Source organism: Andrena cerasifolii, chromosome 9, assembly GCF_050908995.1.
Source record: "Andrena cerasifolii isolate SP2316 chromosome 9, iyAndCera1_principal, whole genome shotgun sequence".
Lineage (NCBI taxonomy): Eukaryota > Metazoa > Arthropoda > Insecta > Hymenoptera > Andrenidae > Andrena > Andrena cerasifolii.
The window spans coordinates 6,123,819-6,145,154 of NC_135126.1; the positions used below are offsets into that span (position 1 = coordinate 6,123,819).

At 48.8% G+C, this 21,336-nt stretch overlaps 1 protein-coding gene across 3 annotated transcripts in view; it reads left to right on the top strand.

Annotated features, from left to right (window-relative positions):
• Window positions 1-20,037, top strand: part of Retn (retained) — a 114,862-nt gene extending 94,825 nt beyond the window's left edge. For all 3 annotated transcript variants that reach the window (XM_076819318.1, XM_076819317.1, XM_076819319.1), the window contains exons 5-10: window positions 10,683-10,866; window positions 15,269-15,627; window positions 18,067-18,403; window positions 18,553-18,749; window positions 18,907-19,012; window positions 19,496-20,037. In XM_076819318.1, the coding sequence (XP_076675433.1) occupies window positions 10,683-10,866; window positions 15,269-15,627; window positions 18,067-18,403; window positions 18,553-18,749; window positions 18,907-19,012; window positions 19,496-19,526 (1,214 nt within the window). In that variant the 3' untranslated portion in view covers window positions 19,527-20,037. The remainder of the gene's footprint in view (window positions 1-10,682; window positions 10,867-15,268; window positions 15,628-18,066; window positions 18,404-18,552; window positions 18,750-18,906; window positions 19,013-19,495) is intronic.
• Window positions 20,038-21,336: the final 1,299 nt, after the last annotated feature.

A 21,336-nucleotide genomic window follows, 5' to 3' on the forward strand; every position in this document is an offset into this window, starting at 1 on the left:
GAACGGGTTCCGCGTTCTGCGGCCTCGACGCTACCCAGACGTGGGAAGTGAAATACGAGCGTTGTAGACGGCCAACGGCCATTTCCATCCTGCCGGTTTAGTATTGGCGGGCCACTAAGTCTGAACTAATTTGCTTATTAATATTTCACAACAGCGCCGATCGCTCTGGGGGTTCTTGATATATCGCCTCCCCCACCATCGGCATATCGGGCTTCTCTCTTTCTCTCGGGACCTGGCTCTTCCACTCGAGGCTACAGCGTTCTTCCTCCGCGCAGCTCAGTTGTATCCCGAATCGAGAGAAGATCGTCTCCTCCCTTGTAGCTAGAAACGCAGCACCTTCTGGTACATACTGTGCCGCGCACGGACCAGCTGGCCACGGTCTCATTCCACTGACGGTGCAAGCCAAACGCGCGCCAGCTTTTACCGCGATCTACTCCACTGGCAGTGACGTTCCTCGCCACGCGACCGCTGGGCTTCCTTTCGAAGAATCTGCCGCATCGCTCGGAGCTGTGTCCGCTCTTCTTTAATGAACATAAAGCTCAGTTTCTTGGAGGGTGGAACGTCCCCGAAAGTCAGTCCTTTAAGCGGGAGCTCGTTGGCCGACCAACGATGGAGAATTCTAGGCGGCAACGTACAGTGACTCGCATTAATATTCGGACACTTTTTAAAATCGCATAACTTTTTTAGAATTGGTCCAAACGACTTGAGTTTTTTTGAGAAGCTAGAAGGATTAGTTTACTAACTGACGCGTTTCGTCGTTTTGAAAAAAAATGTATTTGGTTGGAATAGCGAAAAGAATAGTAAAGGTCGATTTTTAAACTTTGTGATTTCGGGAATTTTCGCGATTCTCGACCTTATTCTGCGATCTTTAAACGTTTGTAGCTCGGAGCAACGATAACCGATTTTGATGAAATTTTAGGCACGTATACAACTTACTGCAATCTACAAACGGTTTTTTTTTAATTTTCATTACAAGCTCACAGAAAAAAGTTTAAAAATCGACCTTTACTATTCTTTTCGCTATTCCGACCAAATACATTTTTTTTCAAAACGACCAAATACGTCATTTAGCAAACTAACCCTTCTAGCTTCTCAAAAAGAAAACTCAAGTCGTTTGGACCAATTCTAAAAAAGTTATGCGATTTTAAAAAGTGTCCGAATATTAATGCGAGTCACTGTACTTTTTCCGTCCATTCGCTGCGTTCCACCAGTCCTTTGATTTCATGAAGATTGACGAGAGAAATTCGGCGGCAAAGGGCGCGTTACGTGGTTTAACGAGAGCTCACCCTCAAAGATACGAGCGAGTTACGTGCGGCGAAGGTAATTACCGCGCGACGAGCCGGCTCTCGCCGCGATTAACGTCGTTAAACCTCACAGCCGTATCGGCGCGTTTACGATCCCCGACGAATCCGCGTCGCAATAGCGGCGGCGAGCGCGCGTAGCGCACCGAGCGCAGAGAGCGCACGGCCACGGTGCGCCCGGCGGGGGGGTATTTAGGTCGCGAGGGACGGTGGTCGCGACCACGCCGGCTTAAAGCCTTATTCTGGCAGAATGACAAGCACGAATCGAAAGTTATTTCTGCGAGACCGATATACGGGGCTTGATTTATGCCTGGCATCGGACAATAACGGCGACCGGGGCCGCTGTATCGCTGCCTGCATTGGTATTTTATCACCCTGCAAATAGCCGCTTCGTCTTCGCGGCTTCTCGGAACCTTCGATTCTCGGGAAGCCGCTTCGACGCAGGATCTCTCCGGAGATCGCCCAACCGAGCGGCTGTTAATCGTCCGTCGATCGTGGAGCGTCCCTCGTTCCCGGCGATGTGTCAAAGAGAAGTCGCGCACGTTTTTCGCGCAGGCATCGAAATAAAAGCTGCGGGGGCAGCGCGGAGACAGAGTAACCGGTTAACGTGCCATTTTACGTCACATCAAAGCCTCGCCACATTGTTGGCAACTGCCTGGCAGCCCTCCCAGCCGTGCATCCCCCGATCCTGACCACGGCGCAGCAGCCGTCTGCGGGCAAATAGACGAACACGCTCAAGAGTCAAAACGAACACGCTCGTCGTCTTCTGCCTCCTTTTCCTCGCTCCGTCTGCGTGGCACCCAGGCTGCGGCTGAACCACGTCGAACTGGAGGACGATATCCAGCACACCGTAACGGAACGTTTCTTTCAGGGATTGTAACCCGCTCGGAGCAAGTTACTAGTAACATAAGACAGTCTAGTCCAGACAGCCACTTAAGGAAGTACTCTGGTCATCTGGCCGAAAAATTGAGCAGGGTACAAGTAGATGAATATTATGTAAAAAGTTTCGCACGATTATATTTGTTGTTCATTGAGAAAAAAATTCATAAAGATTGCTCATTTCTTCGGCCGGGTGACCAGAGTACGTTAAGGGGGTATTCTAGTCTAGACACTCGTTTGTGAAGGTGATATTTGAAAATTAATTCTGGAAAACCTGTCGCACCTACAGGGCAGGGGTTTTGCACACGTATTTAGTAGTGTTTGAACTATCAACACAAATTTTTGGAATGCATGATATTGAAATTTGTACAAGTTACAAGATTGAAAATCAAACAAAAGAAAATAGAATTTTTGGGTAGAATACCCCCTTAAGTGGCTGTGTAAACCAGACTAGTATCCCGCTCCGGGCGGGTTACAATCCCTGGTTTCTTTTACCCCGCGTCCATTCGAACGACGATCATCCTGTCTTCGAAGATGCCAGCAGAGAGATCTTTAGGAACATTTCACCCTCGACCGTTGGCAAGGCTGTCCGTTGCAAACAGAAGCAAAGAGGGTAGATCCTGTTGTCCCTCAGCCTCCATTTGATCAAAGCCAGCTCGCAAATCTGGCATATCGAGCCGCCTCGTAAAGTCTATCAAGCGTGGCGAGAAGGGTTGCTTTATTGCTCGCCGTATTATTCGGAGGTTTTATTGTCGCCCGGCCAGCCAGCGCGCGTATATAGGTCGCGGTCCTCGTCGTGACATTGAGCTTCGCGGCCCACCCAGGTCGCTGGGACGGGGAGTCGCTCGGCCAGAGGAACGAGAGAAAGAAGAGCTGGAAGAAACGGGCGGACGAAGACGGACGAGGCGGAATTATTCCTCCGCGTGCCACGCCCTGGCTGCGGATCGTGTTTTGTCTATCTTCTGGGGACGTGTCCCGGGTTCTCGCCCGGAAACATCATCCCCGGGAGGCGACTTGGACGCGGCGCGAATGGGATCGGACGTGGATACTAATTTCGCGGCGGCTGGCTCGGCGAAACGACTGTCAAGAACGAGCGAGGGAAGCGCGCAAGGTTAACGCGCCAAGTATCGATGGGGTTTGTCGAGGTAGCTTTAAGTTTCCTCGCGGGGTGATCAATTACTCCGTTCAACAGGGTCCATTGAGCGAGCCTCGATAAGATCAATTTCTTTAGATCGAGCGATGAACCGGAGGTGATGGATAACACTATCCCCCCTGTTGTCGTACACGGCACGCGATACAGGCTCGTTTTGTTTTCCCGGATTAGGCGAGGGGACTGGAGCGAGGATGCCACCCACGAATCATAAGCCACTCCCGGGGTCGGCCCGGGGGGTTGCCACCGACGGAGATACAATTATTTGATCGCCGAGCAACAAGTGGCTGCAGGGAGGTTCGCGGGGGATCTTCTATTCTAGTCGGGGAGATTTCGATGCCTCGATAGAAGACGGGCGAGTGACACGGCCAGGATCGCCCCGTAGCCTGATAATCCTACTCGAGCTGGTCGCGATATCAAGATCGCGATATAATCGGCTTGAGGGCACTTGTGCGCCTGAAGAACAGAGACCCTGTGGACAGTCGCGGATTTAACCAGCGGCTGATGAGTACGCACACGCGCGTAAATTTATTTGTATTCGTGTTACGTATACAGGGTGCCCCAGAACGTTTGCCACCGGGACATTTTTCCTTAAGGGGGAAGCTACTGCGACGGTCGAAAATAAGGGCTATTTTCTAGGCTTTCTTTTATAATGAAATATAACTCTTTACGAAAAGTCTTTATTACCAATTGGAAATACATGTATTTAACTAATATTATATGCTTCTGGATTGAAAATTTTCTGGGTAGGGTGGATGCACCATTTGCGGCCACTTTAAGGTATTGTACCAGTTTTGGCCGTTTCTTAAAAAATATAATATTTTTCCGTGGAAGAAATAAATGTAACTTTATATTTCTGGCGGTATACTAAATAAAATATTTATTATGTGAAATTCTCCACATAATAATTATCTGCAAGCAATTTAAAAATAAGATATTATGAACATGGCCAAAAGTAGTGCAATGGCTACAAACGGTACATTTACCATATATTAAAGAGGAAGGACCAAAGTATATTTTAGCATATTTGTTATCAAGTAATTAATTCAAACAAAACTGAAAAACTCCCAGAATTTTTCGAGATCCACTTTGAAATTGTGCAGGTATATTTTTGAGACCGCAAATATTATGAAAATGCACAAAAAAGATAAACCGGAAAAAGAATTTCGCAGTGGCTTCCCCCTTAAATCCTTTTTCGTAAAATCACTTGCAAATCGAGTTCCATTCGACTAAGCTCCAAATAATCTGGAGTGACTTTTAAAGGAAAGATCAAAGGGCGAAGAGCGAAGGAGGGTCGAACGGTTGGGATACTCTCAGACCCCCGAAGGCAAACAATTTCGAAATGTCAGCTAGAGTTCGCAATAGGTCTCGCGAAAGAGGCGGAAAAGATGGGGAGTTAATAACGAGCGAGGGGAAAGTAAAAGGGACGCGTGTCTGTTGAGCTCGCGTTTGTCGAGTCTGACGCGAGACACGGCGCAACCCCTCGGCCAGCTCCTTCGCCGTTCCATCGTCGTTCCATCGCGACTCCCTTGACAGTTAGCTTCGCTAAGACGGATCGTAAATTACACCAATATTTCCGCGAAATCCTAACAAGATTATAAAGCAGATTGTAGCACTGTTCGCTAGCGGCGGCAGCTCCCGCCTCTCCCTTTCCCATCAGACCCTTCTGAACCCTGGAGGCTTGGACCCGGAGGGCTGCAGCTTCAAGGAGCCGGGGGGGAGAATCGGTCGGTGCGAAAGGAGGAAGGGGGGAAAAGAGAGATCTATTTATAAATGCGTTTGCGTCTTTGCAGGGGCCCCAGCCGGTGGAGGCAGTAAATGTCGCGTGTATTTCATATGAAACTCCACCCCCTCCCGGCTGTTCCTCGCAATGCCAATCTCGGTCTTTCGCTCGTCTGATAATACCGAGCGCTAACAAAGTTAACCCGCGACTAGAGACTCCCTCTTTCACTCTCGCCCTTCCTCCTCCCCCGTTTCACGATCCACGACAACGTTCTTCTTTATCTACACTCATCTACCCTCCTCTTTCTACTGAAATCGTGATCCATTCCTCCGGAAGATCCAGCCGCGTCCCAGGTCCTCGATTGAATTTTCGCCAGCCAGCAGCCGCGAACCGCAGCACCGCAAATTAGCTCGTAAAGCGCGCTCTAAAAGTAGCGCAGCATCTCCGAAAAGTTGCTCGGGCGGTCCTTAAGCGAGCCGAGTACCGAGCCGGGCGTGAAGCGCGTTTTTCGGGGGGGTTAATTAAAAAAATAAATTCCAGCGGAGCGGGATGCCCGCGAGATTGCTTATTAGCTTAATTGAATTCCTTCCGGCGCGCCGACGCTGCGCGCTGATGCGCTGACCCTTGCACTGAGAGGTGTTCAAGAGTCCCTTCGACCCTCTCCGCGTCGATTCCTTGGGTTAAGTGTCTGTCACGTTGTAAGCGAAGCAACTACCGTTTTCAAATAAATTGTCTTTCCACCGTTCGCTCCTGAAGAAAGAGGGATTTTATTGACATTTGAAGAATAGGCAGCAGCGGGGGACACGAGGCAGAGAGTGGCAGGGTACCGCGAGGGAGGGATACATATTCCGTCGACGGGCTATTGAATAGATTCCAGGGTCGTCACGCGAGATTCTGGGAAAAGTCGTTTCGCAAGCGCGCTCCGAAAGGCCTTTAAAGCGGGCGCGCAGTCGGCCCACGGCTGGCCGCAGTCTCTGCGTCGGTTAATAAAGGCCTCCGACATAGTCGATCGTTATTAGATCGGGCACTCCCCCGGCCCGTCGATCCTGCCCGCCCCGTATACTTCGCAATAACCCATAAAATGCAACATTTTGTTTCGTATACCAATTACCCCCACCCCGCAGTGCATCGGAGCCGGCTGCGGCATCGGGGACCGCTCGTTTCGGTTCCCGATCGTCCTCCTGGATGCCAATCACGATGGGCGAAGAAAGAACCTCGCCATTATCCCTGGGCTCCGGGTCCTGTGCGCGTCCACTCGTTAACGTCTGTCGTTCGGGAGTTCTTTAAACATGACCGATCGATGAAAGACAGTCATTGATGGCAGAAAAAAATGACGCGGAAAGCGAAGCGCCCAAGTTTGCCGCGTCTAATATCGGGGGCCGTTCGTTGAATATGCAGATAGAGAGGAATTAATTTGTTCACGATAGCGCGGAAAGTCGCTGCCGGCCATTGCGCTGCCGGTACGGGTCGCGAGCCGTGGATCACGACGAGCCGAATGTTTTTATTGTTCTTTAACCCTTAACTGGTATCCTGGGGTCGCTCGTGACCCCAAGCACCCAAAGTTCGATGTACAATTTTCGGTTGTCTAACTTGGTAAACTGAATTTCTAATTAATTTTAAAATAACAGTTTAACTTTCTACGCTTCTATTATTTTCTACATTACCTAAGATGAAAATATTCATAGTGGTTGCTCTAGTGTCGACTTTACAAATTTCTGTGTCCTTTTTTATTTGGGGTCTGCCACGACCGCAGTATACCAGTCACGTTTGCCAAAAACAGTATACCAGTTAAGGGTTAACTCCTACGTCACCGAGGCAAATACGCTTCTCGGTCGGTTCCCTCCACCGAAACTCTTTCCTCCGAACGACAGCCATCGAAGGTGGCGAGCGAAAAGGTTAATAGGGGTGAGAGGCGGGAGGCTCGCCTTGCATTTCGCGACCGCGCTCACCCCTAGGAACCCCGCGGAATTATGTACAGCGATGGTACATAACGCCTGCACGCCAGTCGAATGGCTACTTTGGCCGGTTCAAGCGAGCATGGCCACCATTGCGGCTCGAACACGCTGACGGGACGCGGCCGCAGCGGCGGCGGCCATTATAAAAATAACTGCTGATTGGACGCCCTACCAAGAAAAGTCGTAATCGCATCCTGAAATGCCTCTTCTCTCTTCCCTTCGCCTCCTCTTTCTCTTTTTCGCTCCCACCCCCGCCGTTTCCTTCCCCCTGTCTTTGCATCTTTCTCTCTGTCTCCCACCCTTGGTCGCGGATCTCTCCTCCGAACAACGAGCCTCCGCTTCGCCGCCTCCCACACCTTCCTCTCCGCTCTCGCGTCCTCTGCGACTGTTGCGGCCAAAATGTCACCTTTATACTTGGAGGGTGCAAGTCTCCGACGACGCAGTGTCACGCTCCGTGCGGTTTTTCACGCCACGCGAGTTCACTGGATGATGGTGATTGCAGTGTGATAGGTTTAATGAAATCGAACAGACACTACAGCGCGTAACGATTAACAGTAACGATATATTTTAATCACTACTGATTGACATAAGTACAGGACAAGGTTGAGTTATAATTGTAATACTACGTGATTGCAATGTCTCAGAAAGCTGTGTGCTGTTCTGTCGATGCTGACAGTAAGAAGGTTTTGTTTCATCTGTTTCACAAAGTGTTCTCTCTGGCGCTACGAAGACCACGGAACCCTTGCGGGGGTGTGACTTAACTAGTAGGTGGTCTAAACTATTACCCATTGGTTGAAACTGATGTAGCTTGAAGGACGAAAAATAACTGCAAAGGGAAAGTGTGATTTCGGCGAAACCGAACCGATCAGCGCGACGTCGTGCCGTCTGTTTATTGTTGGTAAAATCTGGAGTGGCGTAATCTCGACTCGGTCTAAGAGCCCCTATTCCACTGCGCCGGTTGTGAATTCTTAGTCCCAAAGTGTTAGGTCCCGACTGGCAGTCCAAGTGTCTACCACGTGCGAACTCACAAAGCACAGAATACAATACGATGCGCTTGGAGTTTTGAAAATAACATCGTATCGCTCAGCAGTGACCATCGCCGTGGTTTCGGTTCCTCCTCGGCTGTCTTCGGCCCTCGGAGATTTTCACGTGCCAGCGGAGGGATTTAAAAGATATGAATCGCCCGGGTCGATATTCGTCTGCACGTGTAAAAAGGGTTCGCAAGTCCGCGAGCTCGGCGGAGGAACAGGGATGAGAGGCAGGGGAGAATCGGGCGCCATTTTGCGAGCGCAGCTTTTATCGCCGCGCCCTATATAGGAGCATTATGCCTGGGTTGCCGGGTTGCGCGTATATCAACAATAATTGCAGGGCCAATAATAAAGCCGGAGGGGCCACGCTCGATAGCCCGAAATTGCTGGTTCCCCTACCCTAGCCTGCAACGTTTTATTGCCTCCACTCTCGAGAGCAGGAATGGCGGCAGCAGCTCCCTTCGTCCTTCTCGATGGCGGATAAACGATCCTGCGATGCGATGCCAGTGACGGCCAGCCCGATATTCCCTCGGCTCTATCTCTCCGGCAATTTTCCGCCATGAAACATTTAAATACGGTGCTATCGAACGCGCGATTCTATCATTTCTTCACCAGTTTCGAGAATGTCTGGAAGCTACTGACAGCTCGTTAAACCCACCACCAGGCTCCGTTCTCTCGGCCCAACACCTCGCGAGCGCACCGGAGCCTAAGCAGTTACATCCCCTCGCTACTATTATTCCAGATACTGGGGCCATTTCCATTCTCTCCTTATTACTCCTCTCGCGGCCCCGCGTTGTTGTTGTTGTTGTTGCCGCTGTAACAGCGAGGCCTCTCGTACGAGGAATCGTTCACGAGCTCGTAAACAGCCGCAGAGGAGAGCTCGCACGCGCGATAGTCACGAGTATTGCCCTTGTTAACGCCCCGTTAACTCGAACCTCTGGACAAACTCGTAAAATTTACCGGCTTCGAGGGGCTGCCGCTGCTGCTGGAGAATTTTCGCGTGACTCTTAAATCGAGCTGGAATTATGTGTTTAGCGCTAGCCTCGGCCTAGGCATCGCGACGAGAGAGCGTTCCTCTCTCGTCTCCTCTTCTCCGATTTTTCCCCTCGGCTCTCTTCTCCTTTCTCTGTTGGGTAGCCGCTGCACAGCTGGAACGTAGTCGGGGCGAGAAAGAAGTGGAATTAGCGAGCGGAGTAGCCGAGGGACCGCGGCGAGCTGTAATAGCGCGCGAATCAAGATCCGCGGCGATGCTCTCGATTATTTTGGTCCGCGAGCCGAGCGTTCGCGGGGCCGCGACGCGTCGGATTACGGTAACGCGAAAGCTCGTAAAGCGGACGTTTACGTACACGTAGGTGAACCGCGAGATAGCTGCGGGCGCGTCGACACTCCTGTTAACACCCCGTTAACACGGATCTCGAACGCCCTCGTAAAGCTGAGCGACACTGTTGCTGTACTTGTCAGCTGCGTCGATGAAGGCCCCGCCAGGTTATTGGGCTCCGCTCGGATGATAGCAAGCATACGCCCTCGCTGTTCGCATAGTAATCGCGCGATTCCCAGCTGCGCGCAAGAACGCCGAGCGTAAAGACGCGGCGACGCTCGAGACATCGGATTATCCGCTCGATCGACTCGTCCCTCCGATCCTCCCTGCACCACGGCCAACCCCCTTCGCTCAACGCCGCTTGCCCTTTTCTTTCTTCTATTTGGCGCACACGCGCGCACGATACAGGTAAAGAGATCGTAAAAGCAGCGGCGCTCGCGTGATCGTTACGAATTCGTTATTGCTCTTGTTAACGCTCCTCGCTGGAAGCCTTGGACAAACCTCGTAAAGTTTCAGCGGTGCACCCCGCGTAAGCCGTCGTCAAAAATTCGCCGGAGCCGATCACGCGACGGGTAAGGCTCCAGCCTTGATAGTCCAGTGAAGTTAGACGGAAATCTTCCTAATCCACGGATTAATTCCCACGAAGCTGAATTTTGGTATGGGTCTTTATTTGGTCGGTTTAAACAATATTAACGACCTCCGATAAAAATTTTACAGACGGTTCAAACGAACAACTGTTTTTCGCGAATATCTCGTTATCCAGCAGTTTTGCGACAGAAATAGTTATTATACAATTTATAGCCTAGGAAATTCTCTACGAAAAAGGTGCTATGAGTTTTTTTCGTAGGAGGAATGAGAACGTCAGCATCAATGGAGCTAATAGAAAGAAGTAGGTTTATTGATATGCTGTCTCAAAAATTGGAAGCTGCCAACATCAACGTGAAACACGCTCAAGACGATGCTGACGTTCTCTTTACTCTTACGAAAAAATTCATACGACCTTTTTTGTAGAGAATTTCCTAGCCTATAAATTGTATAATAACTATTTTTGTCGCAAAACTGCTAGATAACGAGATATTCGCGAAAAAACAGTTGTTTTTTTCAACCCTCTGTAAGTAAAATTTTTAGCTGCAGTCGGATCGATGGGGACTTTTGACATATTAGTTAAAACTTTCAAATAAAGGCCCATACCAATATTTAGCTTGGTGGAATTTATTCCGAAGACAGATCCCAATGTCACTGAACTATGAGAACCTTCAGCCTTCAACCCTCCCCGTGTCATTTCGCGTGCGATTCCTTTGTAGCTGACAGGGTCGTTTCGGTTTCAGGGACTCCGATCAATCGGCTGCCGATCATGGCGAAGTCGGTGCTGGACCTGTACGAGCTGTACAACCTGGTGATCGCCCGCGGCGGCCTGGTGGACGTGATCAACAAGAAGCTCTGGCAGGAAATCATCAAAGGCCTCCACCTGCCATCGAGCATCACTTCCGCCGCGTTCACTCTGCGCACCCAGTAAGTAGATCGTGAAGTTTCTCATCCGGGACCCCGTTGGCCGCCCGTGCCTGGTAATTCGCATACAATGAGTCCCCGCGCTCGACGAAAGCCTATCTGAGCATGAAATCTGCGCCGATGACTAAGAACCCGGCCTAATGTGCTCCCGGCCGCTGCTAGAGGAGCAGGGCCCTTCTAAAGGAGATATCCGCCACCTCCGTCAAAGAGAGGAAGGCTTGCAGGCTGACCCTCTCGCCGTCTAATCGCCGCGCGTTTACTTCGAAAGCGGAACGCCGGCGCGATAGACGGGATAAGAAACGAAACAATCGGGGGAGGGAGGCCCATCGCTGAGAGGCAGATCAAAGCGCGCCTTCCGGGGACAGCCGTTGTTTGTAAAACGCTATCATCATTACCGGTGGCGAGCGCGAACACCGCGGGTCGACTGTTTGTGTGCTTAAGGTGGCGGCTTGTATCAGGAGCGGCGTGTTCTCCGGCGAAACAAAAATATACCGAGCGCCGCCGCACAAAAGAACCTCGGCCGGAGGGAGCACACAATATTAGCGTTCCCGACCATGATGGGAACACTCAAAACCGTGGAAAGACTCTGCGGAGAGAGCTCGCGCCGATTTAACCCCATTCGTCACCTGCCGGAGCGAGTCCGCGCCTTCCCTCGCCGCTCGAAGCGGGTGTCAAAACAGAGTGTCCAAGCTGGGGCTCGGCGAGCTCCTCTCCAATAGCTGTGCACCTCGAACGTGCTTGGAAAAATACGGGACAATCTCGCGGAATCAGAAGCTCACCGGGAGGACTTCCTCGGTTAGTGTTCTTACTATTATTAGTCGGGGCACCCCCCAAAGAAGAGGCTTTGCGAAAGGAAAGGAAAGCTGAATTTTATTCTTTAAATAAATTTGTCTAACCACCTAATGAATTTTACCGAATTTCCATTAAAAATTAAAGATTTAATCCTGAGTGCGCTACTGCTTCCGGGCTAGGTTTGCATCGAGCATTGTTCCGCCGGCTTTGCCACTCGGCTTCGTCGAGATCCACGCGAAATCTACGCGAGGGTGACGGATAACCCACCCTTCCGGGATCATTAACGGTCATCGCCCGCGTTGCCTTCGAAACCGCGAAGCAACCTCCTCGATCGATGCGCTCGATGACAATGGACACGGTTGGCCAGCGAGCCTACGCAGCACTCCGTGGCGAGTTAATACAAAGACGCTCGGCTTGCCCGAGTAGCTATTCTCGTGCAGCGATTCGCGACGCCTGGACACGTGTTCGTTAGACACGGAGAGGGTGGCGATTAATCAAGGGCTGCGGATCCGTCTCCGGCGAGTACGTCTCAGGTAATCGAGAGGAAAGGCGAACAGGCAGCTCGAGGAGGAGCACGTGCACGCGACAGCTGCTTTCTTTCTCGAATAATTGGATTTCTTCGAGTGAAAGAACACTTAGCCTTGTACGTCGCAGGCAAATGATTTCCCCGTGTCCTCCACTTCGCCACGGAATCTCCATAAACCAGCGAGATAAGAGCGATCACCTGTTCGCGGTGGTAGCTTTCGTGGAACACTTGATCGTCGCGAACGTGTCGCCACCCCAGCTTCTTCCCCTCCGCTTCGATTTTCCCAGGGGAAACGTCGAGGGAGAGGGAGAAGCGAGGCGGAACGAGGAGAGGAGGAGGCATTGTAAGGCTAATACGAATTACGCGTGAAAATAATCCAGCGACGCTGGGCGCGTGACGCGCGACAGAACGTCGGGACGCTGGGTGCATCCATCATTCCGGCAACCGGTTATCTCCGGCCGCGGAACAGGGACAGACGGAGGAAACGACGTGTAAAAGGAGACGCCGACCGCGGCTGGCGTATCGAGGAGCCTTACGACTATATCGAGCCACGCGCCTCCAACGTGTAATTATTTATACCGCGAGGGAGGTAGCCGCGCGCGTCCACCGATCGTGCTGAAGGATACGCGATGTTTTCGACAAATTTAATGCTCGCCGGCCAGCCGAGGCCGGGATGAATTATTTCGAAGTGGAGGCAGCGCGTCTCGCGCTTGGACGGAATCGAATTCGTTGATTGGAGGAAGACAAACGACGCGAGCCTCCTTGGCAGCGTTCCGGCTATAATTCTATACCAATCTCACGAACCCACCGATTCGACGCTGCGACGAAGGCCCGCGAAATATATTGCCGCGACTTTCGCGAAACTTAAAGCCTGCCTCTTGCTCGGCCCGATCGCATCCGCGGCTGGAATCTCGAATTTCACGGCAAGCTCGCTGGACCGGTGCAGCGCGAATTTGATTATCACCCGGAAAGAGAGACTTACGGCCGGGATCGGCGAGGCACGCCTCGACACAAAGGCTCGCGTGCGCAGGTTGAGAGCTAGCGAAACTGTGCGGCGAACGGAAAGAGGTCGCCGAGGAACGGGTAACGACTGCGGGGAGAAAGAAGCGGAGGAGGGAAGGACCAGATCGAGGGGCTAGTTTCGGCCGAGTCTGGCAGACAATCGTAAAAGCTGAACGATCCCTGCGCGAATTATAGGCCGCGCTGTTCCTGCGAGAATGTGTCCATCCACGAGCCGGGGTACGAGCTAACAGCCGTAGCTTTAACTTCTGCGATGCTCGTGGGCTCGATAGCGCGTTGATAACTGCTTCCGACACCTTGACTCCACCCTGCCGAAAAGTGGTCTTCTCGCGAGGAGTCTGACTCGTGACGCAATTAGCGCACGGAGACACGGGATTAAATTAAGCGACTCATCGAGCGACGCGCGACGTACGGATCTGCCTTGCCAATTTTGCGTGCAGCGAATCGCGACGTCTTCCTCGTGTCCTAGGGATAATACCGTGGCTGCGTCTCGCCGCGATTCCAATTAATAACGCGCGCACATTCGCGTACGTTCTTGCCTCGTCGCGTTTTATTGTTAGTCGAGCTGGTCGCCGAGCTTTCGCTGATCAAGAGACACGCCAAGTACACGCGCAGCGCGAGACGCAGAGTGATCTGTAACGCCACAACCCGCTTGATAGAACCCTTCGATTATCGAAACTGAATAATGGTTGATCAGATTAGATTTTGAATGTGTTTAATGGATAGCTTGGGTTTGATTTACATAAGAAAAGTGTCTTCGTTTTGTTCCTACGTGCCTTATCAGCTGAGATATTTCGATGTAAAGATGCAATTTCGCGAATTTTAGGGTGAGATTTTTCTCCATCGTCAAGTGTGGGCGAGAGGGGAGCGTGAAAGGGTGAGGAAATGTCTGTGAGTATTTATTCAGTTTAGCAACACCAATTCGGGGCGCACAGTGGTCCGAAATCCCCATATCAAGGGAATAATATGATAGCATCAATGGGAAACCTTCAATTTATACAAAACTTAGTATCCCGGGGGTTTTCAGGTGGCTGATTACAAATCTGAAGTGAAAATTAATAAAAACAAAATATCTCCTTAGTATAGGAGATATTTGTATGTCAATGTTAATGATTAAATTAAAATTTCTCCTAAACTAATAGTTTTTCGACATAAGTAGGTTAGTAATTTGTCATAGAAAACGATGAACTGAATCCGGTAATGTATTAAAAATATATGGATCCGTTTAACAAAACATCGGTAACCTTCATACATGTGCCCTTTATGCGTCCACATATAAATAAGTAATTACATTAAATTATGGCCTCTTAGGAACCATTCAACTTTTATCTAAAACATGGGGCGCAGCGCCAAGTATTTTGAATAAAATATTTATTGGTATTGAAATATTTATTTCTCTAAAATAAAAATATATCTGCTTAATATTATTTAATACATTTTTTGCCTGAATAGCTATTGTTATAATTGGCGCAAAGTGTGTACATCATTAATTTTGTAAAGCTAAATATAGCACACTATCTTTACTACTCGGCTTCGCTCGAAATTTAAATTCTGATTTTATAAAAATAAAATTTTTATTTTTTTGCGAAGATGGTCACATTCGTCTGAATTAATCACGCATAATGAGCTGCGGCACATTTCGTGATCCCAGAGTTAATCGTTCAAAAGTTTTTAGGCGACAGACAAACACACAAACATATAGAATCTCTCTGCTTTATATATTAAGATTAATAAATTTCCGACAGTTCTTTTTTCCGTTCGTCTGCGCGCGCGAGTATACTTGGCTCACTTTTTTGTCCTTTTTTAAAAAAAAAAAACGTAATTTCGTGGAGATTTATTTCACCCGCCAAGTTTGTAAATTTTCCGGCACCCATGAAATCCTCCAGCGAGCTTTAACTTGTTGGCGGTGTCATTCGGGCTTCTTGTATCCTCCTTTCTCGAGCAATGTTGTCTTAGAAAGCGTCGCGGAAACGAGCAGTAAAACAGTTCGAGCCCCCAAGCGGAATATCAATACCTACCTATTTAACTGACCGCTTTCTACACACTTCGAACCGACTGTTTTTCCAGATACATGAAATACCTGTACCCGTACGAGTGCGAGAAGCGGCGACTGTCGACCCCGGCGGAGCTCCAGGCGGCGATCGACGGGAATCGACGAGAGGGACGGCGAAGCAGCTACGGGGCGTACGCGGCCGGCGGTGGCGCGGCTGGCGACGGTTTGGTGCAGAGGAACCCTCACACGCCGAACTCGCTCGCGTTGCACGCGCAAATGTCACCGCTGTCGTTGGTGACGGCGGTGGCAGCCGGTGGACAGCATCACGGCCCGCAGTCCCTGGTGAACGGAAGTGCCGCGCACACGCCCCTGCCGCATCATCCGCACCATCCGCAGCACCCGCAGGGAACCCTGGGACAGCCACCGAATGCCGGTCAGTGAACGATTTCTCTTAGCTCTGCTGCCTCCCGGATGAATCCTCATCTTTGACTCCTTGAGTTCTGAAGATCGAATGAACTATTCCCTTCGTTCCCTGTCACTTTCGAATTTGTTTCTAATTTTGGTGGTCCAGAGATCATCTCTCTCCGTAGCGTTCGCAGGCTCCCTGCTGGAAATGGGATCGATACCTCGCCAAGGGGAGATCGAGAATGGGCCGGAAACGGGTGGCGTAGACTCGAGATGAAAAGTTAGGGACGCGCCAGGAGACAGCCGCGAGAGGGGGAGGGATATATCTCCTCTTCCTCGAGGGGAGCGTGGAAGAGGAGCGGGTTTATTTTAAATCGGTAGTTAGGGTTCCAGGCCTCCCCGGAGATGATGATGCGAGAGCGAAGGAGGCGTAATTGATTGTACGATCCTCCGGGAGACAGGCGTTAACGGATGACTCTCGCTAACGAGCATTCCTACTTCCCTCTACCCCTTTCTTCTGCCTTTCAGCCCCTACCTTTCGCCCTCTTTTACCACCCTCTAGCCCGACATCAGACCAATTCCACCCGACCCCTTCTCGTTCTTGTCTCGCGCCGCCCCTCGAATTTGCGTTTGCGCTTACGTCGCATCCGTCTCGCGTCCTCCGGCTTCTCCCCGGCCAATCGCAAACTTTTATCTCTAAATTCTATTTCATCTTTAAAGCCAGCCCCTTTTCAACCGAATCGCCGGGCTGAGCCTAGGCAAAGCTTGATTCACACGTGCAACTGTTGGACGTACGTTCCCTCCCTTTGGATATCCTCTGCTCTCTATGTTTTCCGAGCTCACCCGCTGCTCTCCCCGTCACCGTCGCCTTCCAGGGGGACGACGCACAGTGGTCTAATTCGCCAAGCTGGCCAAAATATGAAGGCGTCTTTCGATTTGTACAAAAATTGGTATACAAGGGTTTTCGAGGTCGCTGATTCAGAATCTGAAGTCAAAATTGCAAAAAGAAAACGAATGGTGGTCGAGTAACGGAAAAAAATATCAAATTTAACAGACACCTAGTACTTTAGAGTTTTCGTGGTCGCTGATGTCAAATGTGTCATCGAAAATATAAAATTCATAATGGAGGATGTAATACCGCTTGCATAAATATTGTCTTCGTTGAGTTTCCGAAAAATGATCACGAAACAATAGATATTTGCGAAATAAGGATTGATATATAAAATACGAAATATAATAATGACTGGTAGTTGTATTATTTGATTAGTGGTGTTAATGTTGCGAAAATCAATGGACCGTTTAATTATTTATTCGTTCGATAGGCGATAAATGGCATATTTTTAGCTTAGAAAAATTGTTTTCATTAGACATTGACAATTAGAAAAAGTGGTATTTTGAAGTTGAAATACCAATTTTCGAAATTTTTGTTAACATTTCCAGAGTAAAGAAAAGTAGAAAAAAATAATAATCTTGACTTCATTCTAGTACGGGCTATAGCAACATGTGTATTGAAGATACACACCAAATTTGAATGAAATCGGTTAAGTAAGTTAAAACCTTTTGCGTACGAGGCTCTGTACTGCCACCAATTTTGATTATTTCTCATTGTAAAAATTTGTAAGTATTGTTGAAAAATGAACAAATACATATAAAAAACGTAAATGGAAGAAGTTGCATAGTTTCGTTATAAAAAAAATTCCGAAGAATGCAAAAAATTGTCTATAACTGTAGAAGACCCTCTTAAGCACTTTAAATGTAAATATCTTATAGGTTAGCAAATTATAGCAAAATTTTTCAGTTGCATATCCTTCTAGGCAGTGTACTTGAAACGAAGAATGTCTTCTCTTTGCGTATGAAAGCGTATAACATTACTTTTTCCCTCGTTCTTTATTAAGGGAGGACTAAGATGTACGATATACTGGGAAGGGAAATACACGGGTAAATGTACAAATATTTTCGACTGCTGCTATGCAAATTTAATGTTCATAACACATATTTTAATGGTAAAACATTTCACAAATGAATTCCTTCCATGAAACTTTGTGTGATACATTAAAAATGATAGAAATATCAAGACATTAAGGACCAAGAAATTAAGCCAACTTCGAAGGTTTATATAATAATAACTGATTACTGTATTTTAATTTTTCAAACAGTATTTGTTACATTGCAATGTGTACAACAAACGTGCCGTAGTAGCAAAACGTTGTTTTATACTTTGAAAATTGTATTTTGGCCAGCTTTTTGACGAATTAGACCACTGTGCGACGCCAATCAACGGCTGCTTTAATTTAGAGCCCCGCCGTTGCCGTTGGGACGAGGCCGCGTCGCGACGTCGGCTTTTAAACGCGCGATTGACGTCGACCGCCGTTTGATCAATGGCCCCGACGAGACGTCGCTGCTAGGCTATCTCGAGGCCTCTGCCCCGGAGCAATTAATGAAAAGTCTCGATGGTTGTTGTCCGCAGGACCTATTCCCGGAATGGCGCCGTCCGAGTTCGAGGCGCGTATGGTCGAGTACGTGAAGCTGCTGAACAAGGAGCTGAGGAGCGCGGGAGCGGGCACGCCGCCCCCGATGATCCATCGGCAAGGGAGCGCATCGCCGCCGCCATCCACGCCGCCAAGGGACGGGGGATTCAGCGCCCTAGAGATGTCCCGGCTCACCCTGTGGAACATGTACAACAACAACACTCTTTATCCAGGCGTTGGCCACCAGCCACCCCTATCGCCTCAGACCTCCCACTCGCCGCTCCCTCAAGCGTCTAGCCCGGAACCTCAGAGGGAGGCTCTCGACCTAGGGCTCAGGTGAGGATCTCCCTTTCGTTAAACATTGAAGAAGCCATGGGGGAGAATATTGTATAGAAACGATTATTTAATTTCCATTCCATGGACGCTTTACAGAATTCTAGTATTCTAGAAATATACGTAACGAAGGTTCCCGGTGGTTGTTACAGGTCGTCACCCGTGTCTGCGTCGCCAGCGAGACAGAGTTCACCCTCCTCGGGGGGTAGTCTGCAGATCAAGAGGGACCCTGATCTCACAGGCATTCCAGGACCTCCGCCAGCTAAGAGGCTACTCTCGGACGACGACAGCCCAGCGGAGAAGAACGCTCAGGCCTCCGTGGGCACGCACATTAAAATTTCCAATCGAGGTAAGCGGTACCAGTCACCCACGCGCGGGGCTTAGGGAGGAGGAGTCCAAGGTCCGAGAGGCTGAATTAGCGGATCGACCGATTCTTTCTCTCCCCCTGTCCTTAGATATCCGTTGTGAAAGGAGGTGACGATCGCTGACACTGTTCTCGGTTACAGGGGACGGAAGGAACGGCGACAACTCCTTGGTAGTCAGCATGGAGCTGAACGGGGTGATGTACCAAGGTGTTCTGTTCGCCCAAACCAGAGTAATTCCGATTAAAAAGTAATTGCAATTACGTGTAATCGATTTATCAGTTACATTATAATTTGCAGTTACGTGTAATATTAATTACAATGTAATTGCTCTGCACAATTACGATTGTAATTGTCCTACACTCGCGCCTGACAATTACAATTGTAATTGCCGGACAGATCAATTTCTTTAGAAAGAAATATTAAATCTTGTATTTGTTAATATCTTGCTCTTAAAAATAATAATAGACCTACTTTATATCATTCGAGGAATTTTCTTTCATTCCATTCAAACTTCATACTGAATGAACGCACGACCGGGCACGGCCAACCGGTCCCTAGAAATACTATTTTGATGGCACGTGATTTTCGTGCAACGTGGGTACTGAAAGATGCGCTAAACGCCATTAAATACTAAACGAAAAAAAAAGAGAACAATTGCGTAGATAGCTGGCTAATTTTGCAGTTATATTTTTAATTATATTTCTCATGCCTTGCATTCCTCTCGTTCAAGGAACTCTCAGGAGTATCGCTCGCAAACGTAATCTGACGTAAGATAGAGAAAAGCCAGCGAAACAGCAACGAGAAAGAAACGAGAAGGGAAAGAAATGTCGACGAAGATGAAATTGTTTCACGGGGCGACGTGACCACGGCCGGGGACACGCGCTGCTCACCGAAGTGTCTTGACCGGAAGCACTCGGCCGAACGAAAAGTAATCACTTCCGGGAAACGAACTTCCAAAATGCACCGATCCTTTATCCGTCTCCTTCTTCTTTTTTTTTAATCGCTTTGTTAGCCGAATCAAAACATCCTAACTTATTTATTGCCGGCGATTTCTCGACGCCCCGAGGCTCGCGCGTTGCCCGCGCGATTATTCTCGGTTTAATGCCATCCTCCTCTTTTGTCCGCGACACGTAAGCTCGAGAAATCGACCCACTTTCGATGTTTTATAGCATTTTTAAATCGACACGTGTACATTTGTTTTTACCGCGACGTATTAAGTGTTCGTGTCACTGCGAGTGTTTGGAAAGAGAGAAAGAGTGAGAGTGAGAGAGAGTAAATATACACGTGTATATATATATATATATACGCGCGCGCACGTATATAAATAGAGAGAGAATCATCCAGCTTATCGCTCGTTCGTTAACGTGTACATAGTCATATTCGAACTCTTTCCCTGTTTTCTTGTTTGCTCTTCTCTCGCAAGAGGCAGAGCTCGGCGCGACAATTTACAAGAGTGTAAGCTACTATCCTTATAATTACCGCTAGATTTAAAGAAAGAGAAACACCGATTATCAACCCGTGCACGGGTAATCTTCTATTTTCCACGTTTCACTCCTCTGTCTTCATAGCCGTACGACTTGCTCTTCGCTCGCGACCTCGCAAGGTCTCTCCAGTATTGCCACGGAATCGAGCGAACAGCATCCTCGATCGGGTGAAGAAACTTTTTCTTTCTTTCTTTCTGTTTTTTTTTTTTTTTTGTTTGTTTACTTCTCGGCGTTTTCCTGTCACGTACATGCGACATTCGACACCCGGGAGAAGCCAGCGTTAAGGCAACGGTAGCATTTACTCTTGCGTTAGGAGTCGAACGGTCGATCGCTCGCGCCGTTTCCGGGAGCTTCACTGCGAGGCGTGGAACAGCGACCGGCGAGAATCTGTAAACCTACAACTGACAGCAACACAACACACCCGTTAACCTTACATAGATGCTTATATGTACGCGCAGAGAAAGAATCTTACGGAATTGACACACCTACCCTTCGCCGGACCGACGCTTATTCGCGTGGCGCAGAGAACCGATAGTAAAGTACATCCCCTTACAAGGGAACATCCCGAACCCGGAAATTCAAAAAATTCTGAAACCTCGTGAATATGTAGGGAATTTCCCCCTGATTACAACGCAATTTTTGTTTGCTGCCCAAATTCACTCTAAGGGGCTGTAATTGACCCCTGAAAAATCCGGTTGTTTTCCGATTTTCTGTTATAATTCGTGAACTGTAAAATATTTTTTTTTTACCAAATGATAGATCTAATTAAAAGAAGTAACTTTTGTCTCGAAACTTTTATTCTATCTCTTACATTTCGCGAGTTATAACACAAAATCGGAAAATAGCCGAATTTTCGGGGGTTAATTTCACCCCGTTATAGTGAATTTGGGCAGGAAACAAAAAATTCGTTGTAAGCAGGGGGGAATTCCTTACATATTCACGAAGTTTCAGAATTTTTTGAATTTTCGGGTTCGGGATCTTCCCTTGTTAGTCATAGTCGTTAGGATACGAGAATCTAGCGAGGGTAAGATATTAGCAGCGTAGCACGCGCGACAGTTTAATAAATATAATAGGGTATAGGGAACAG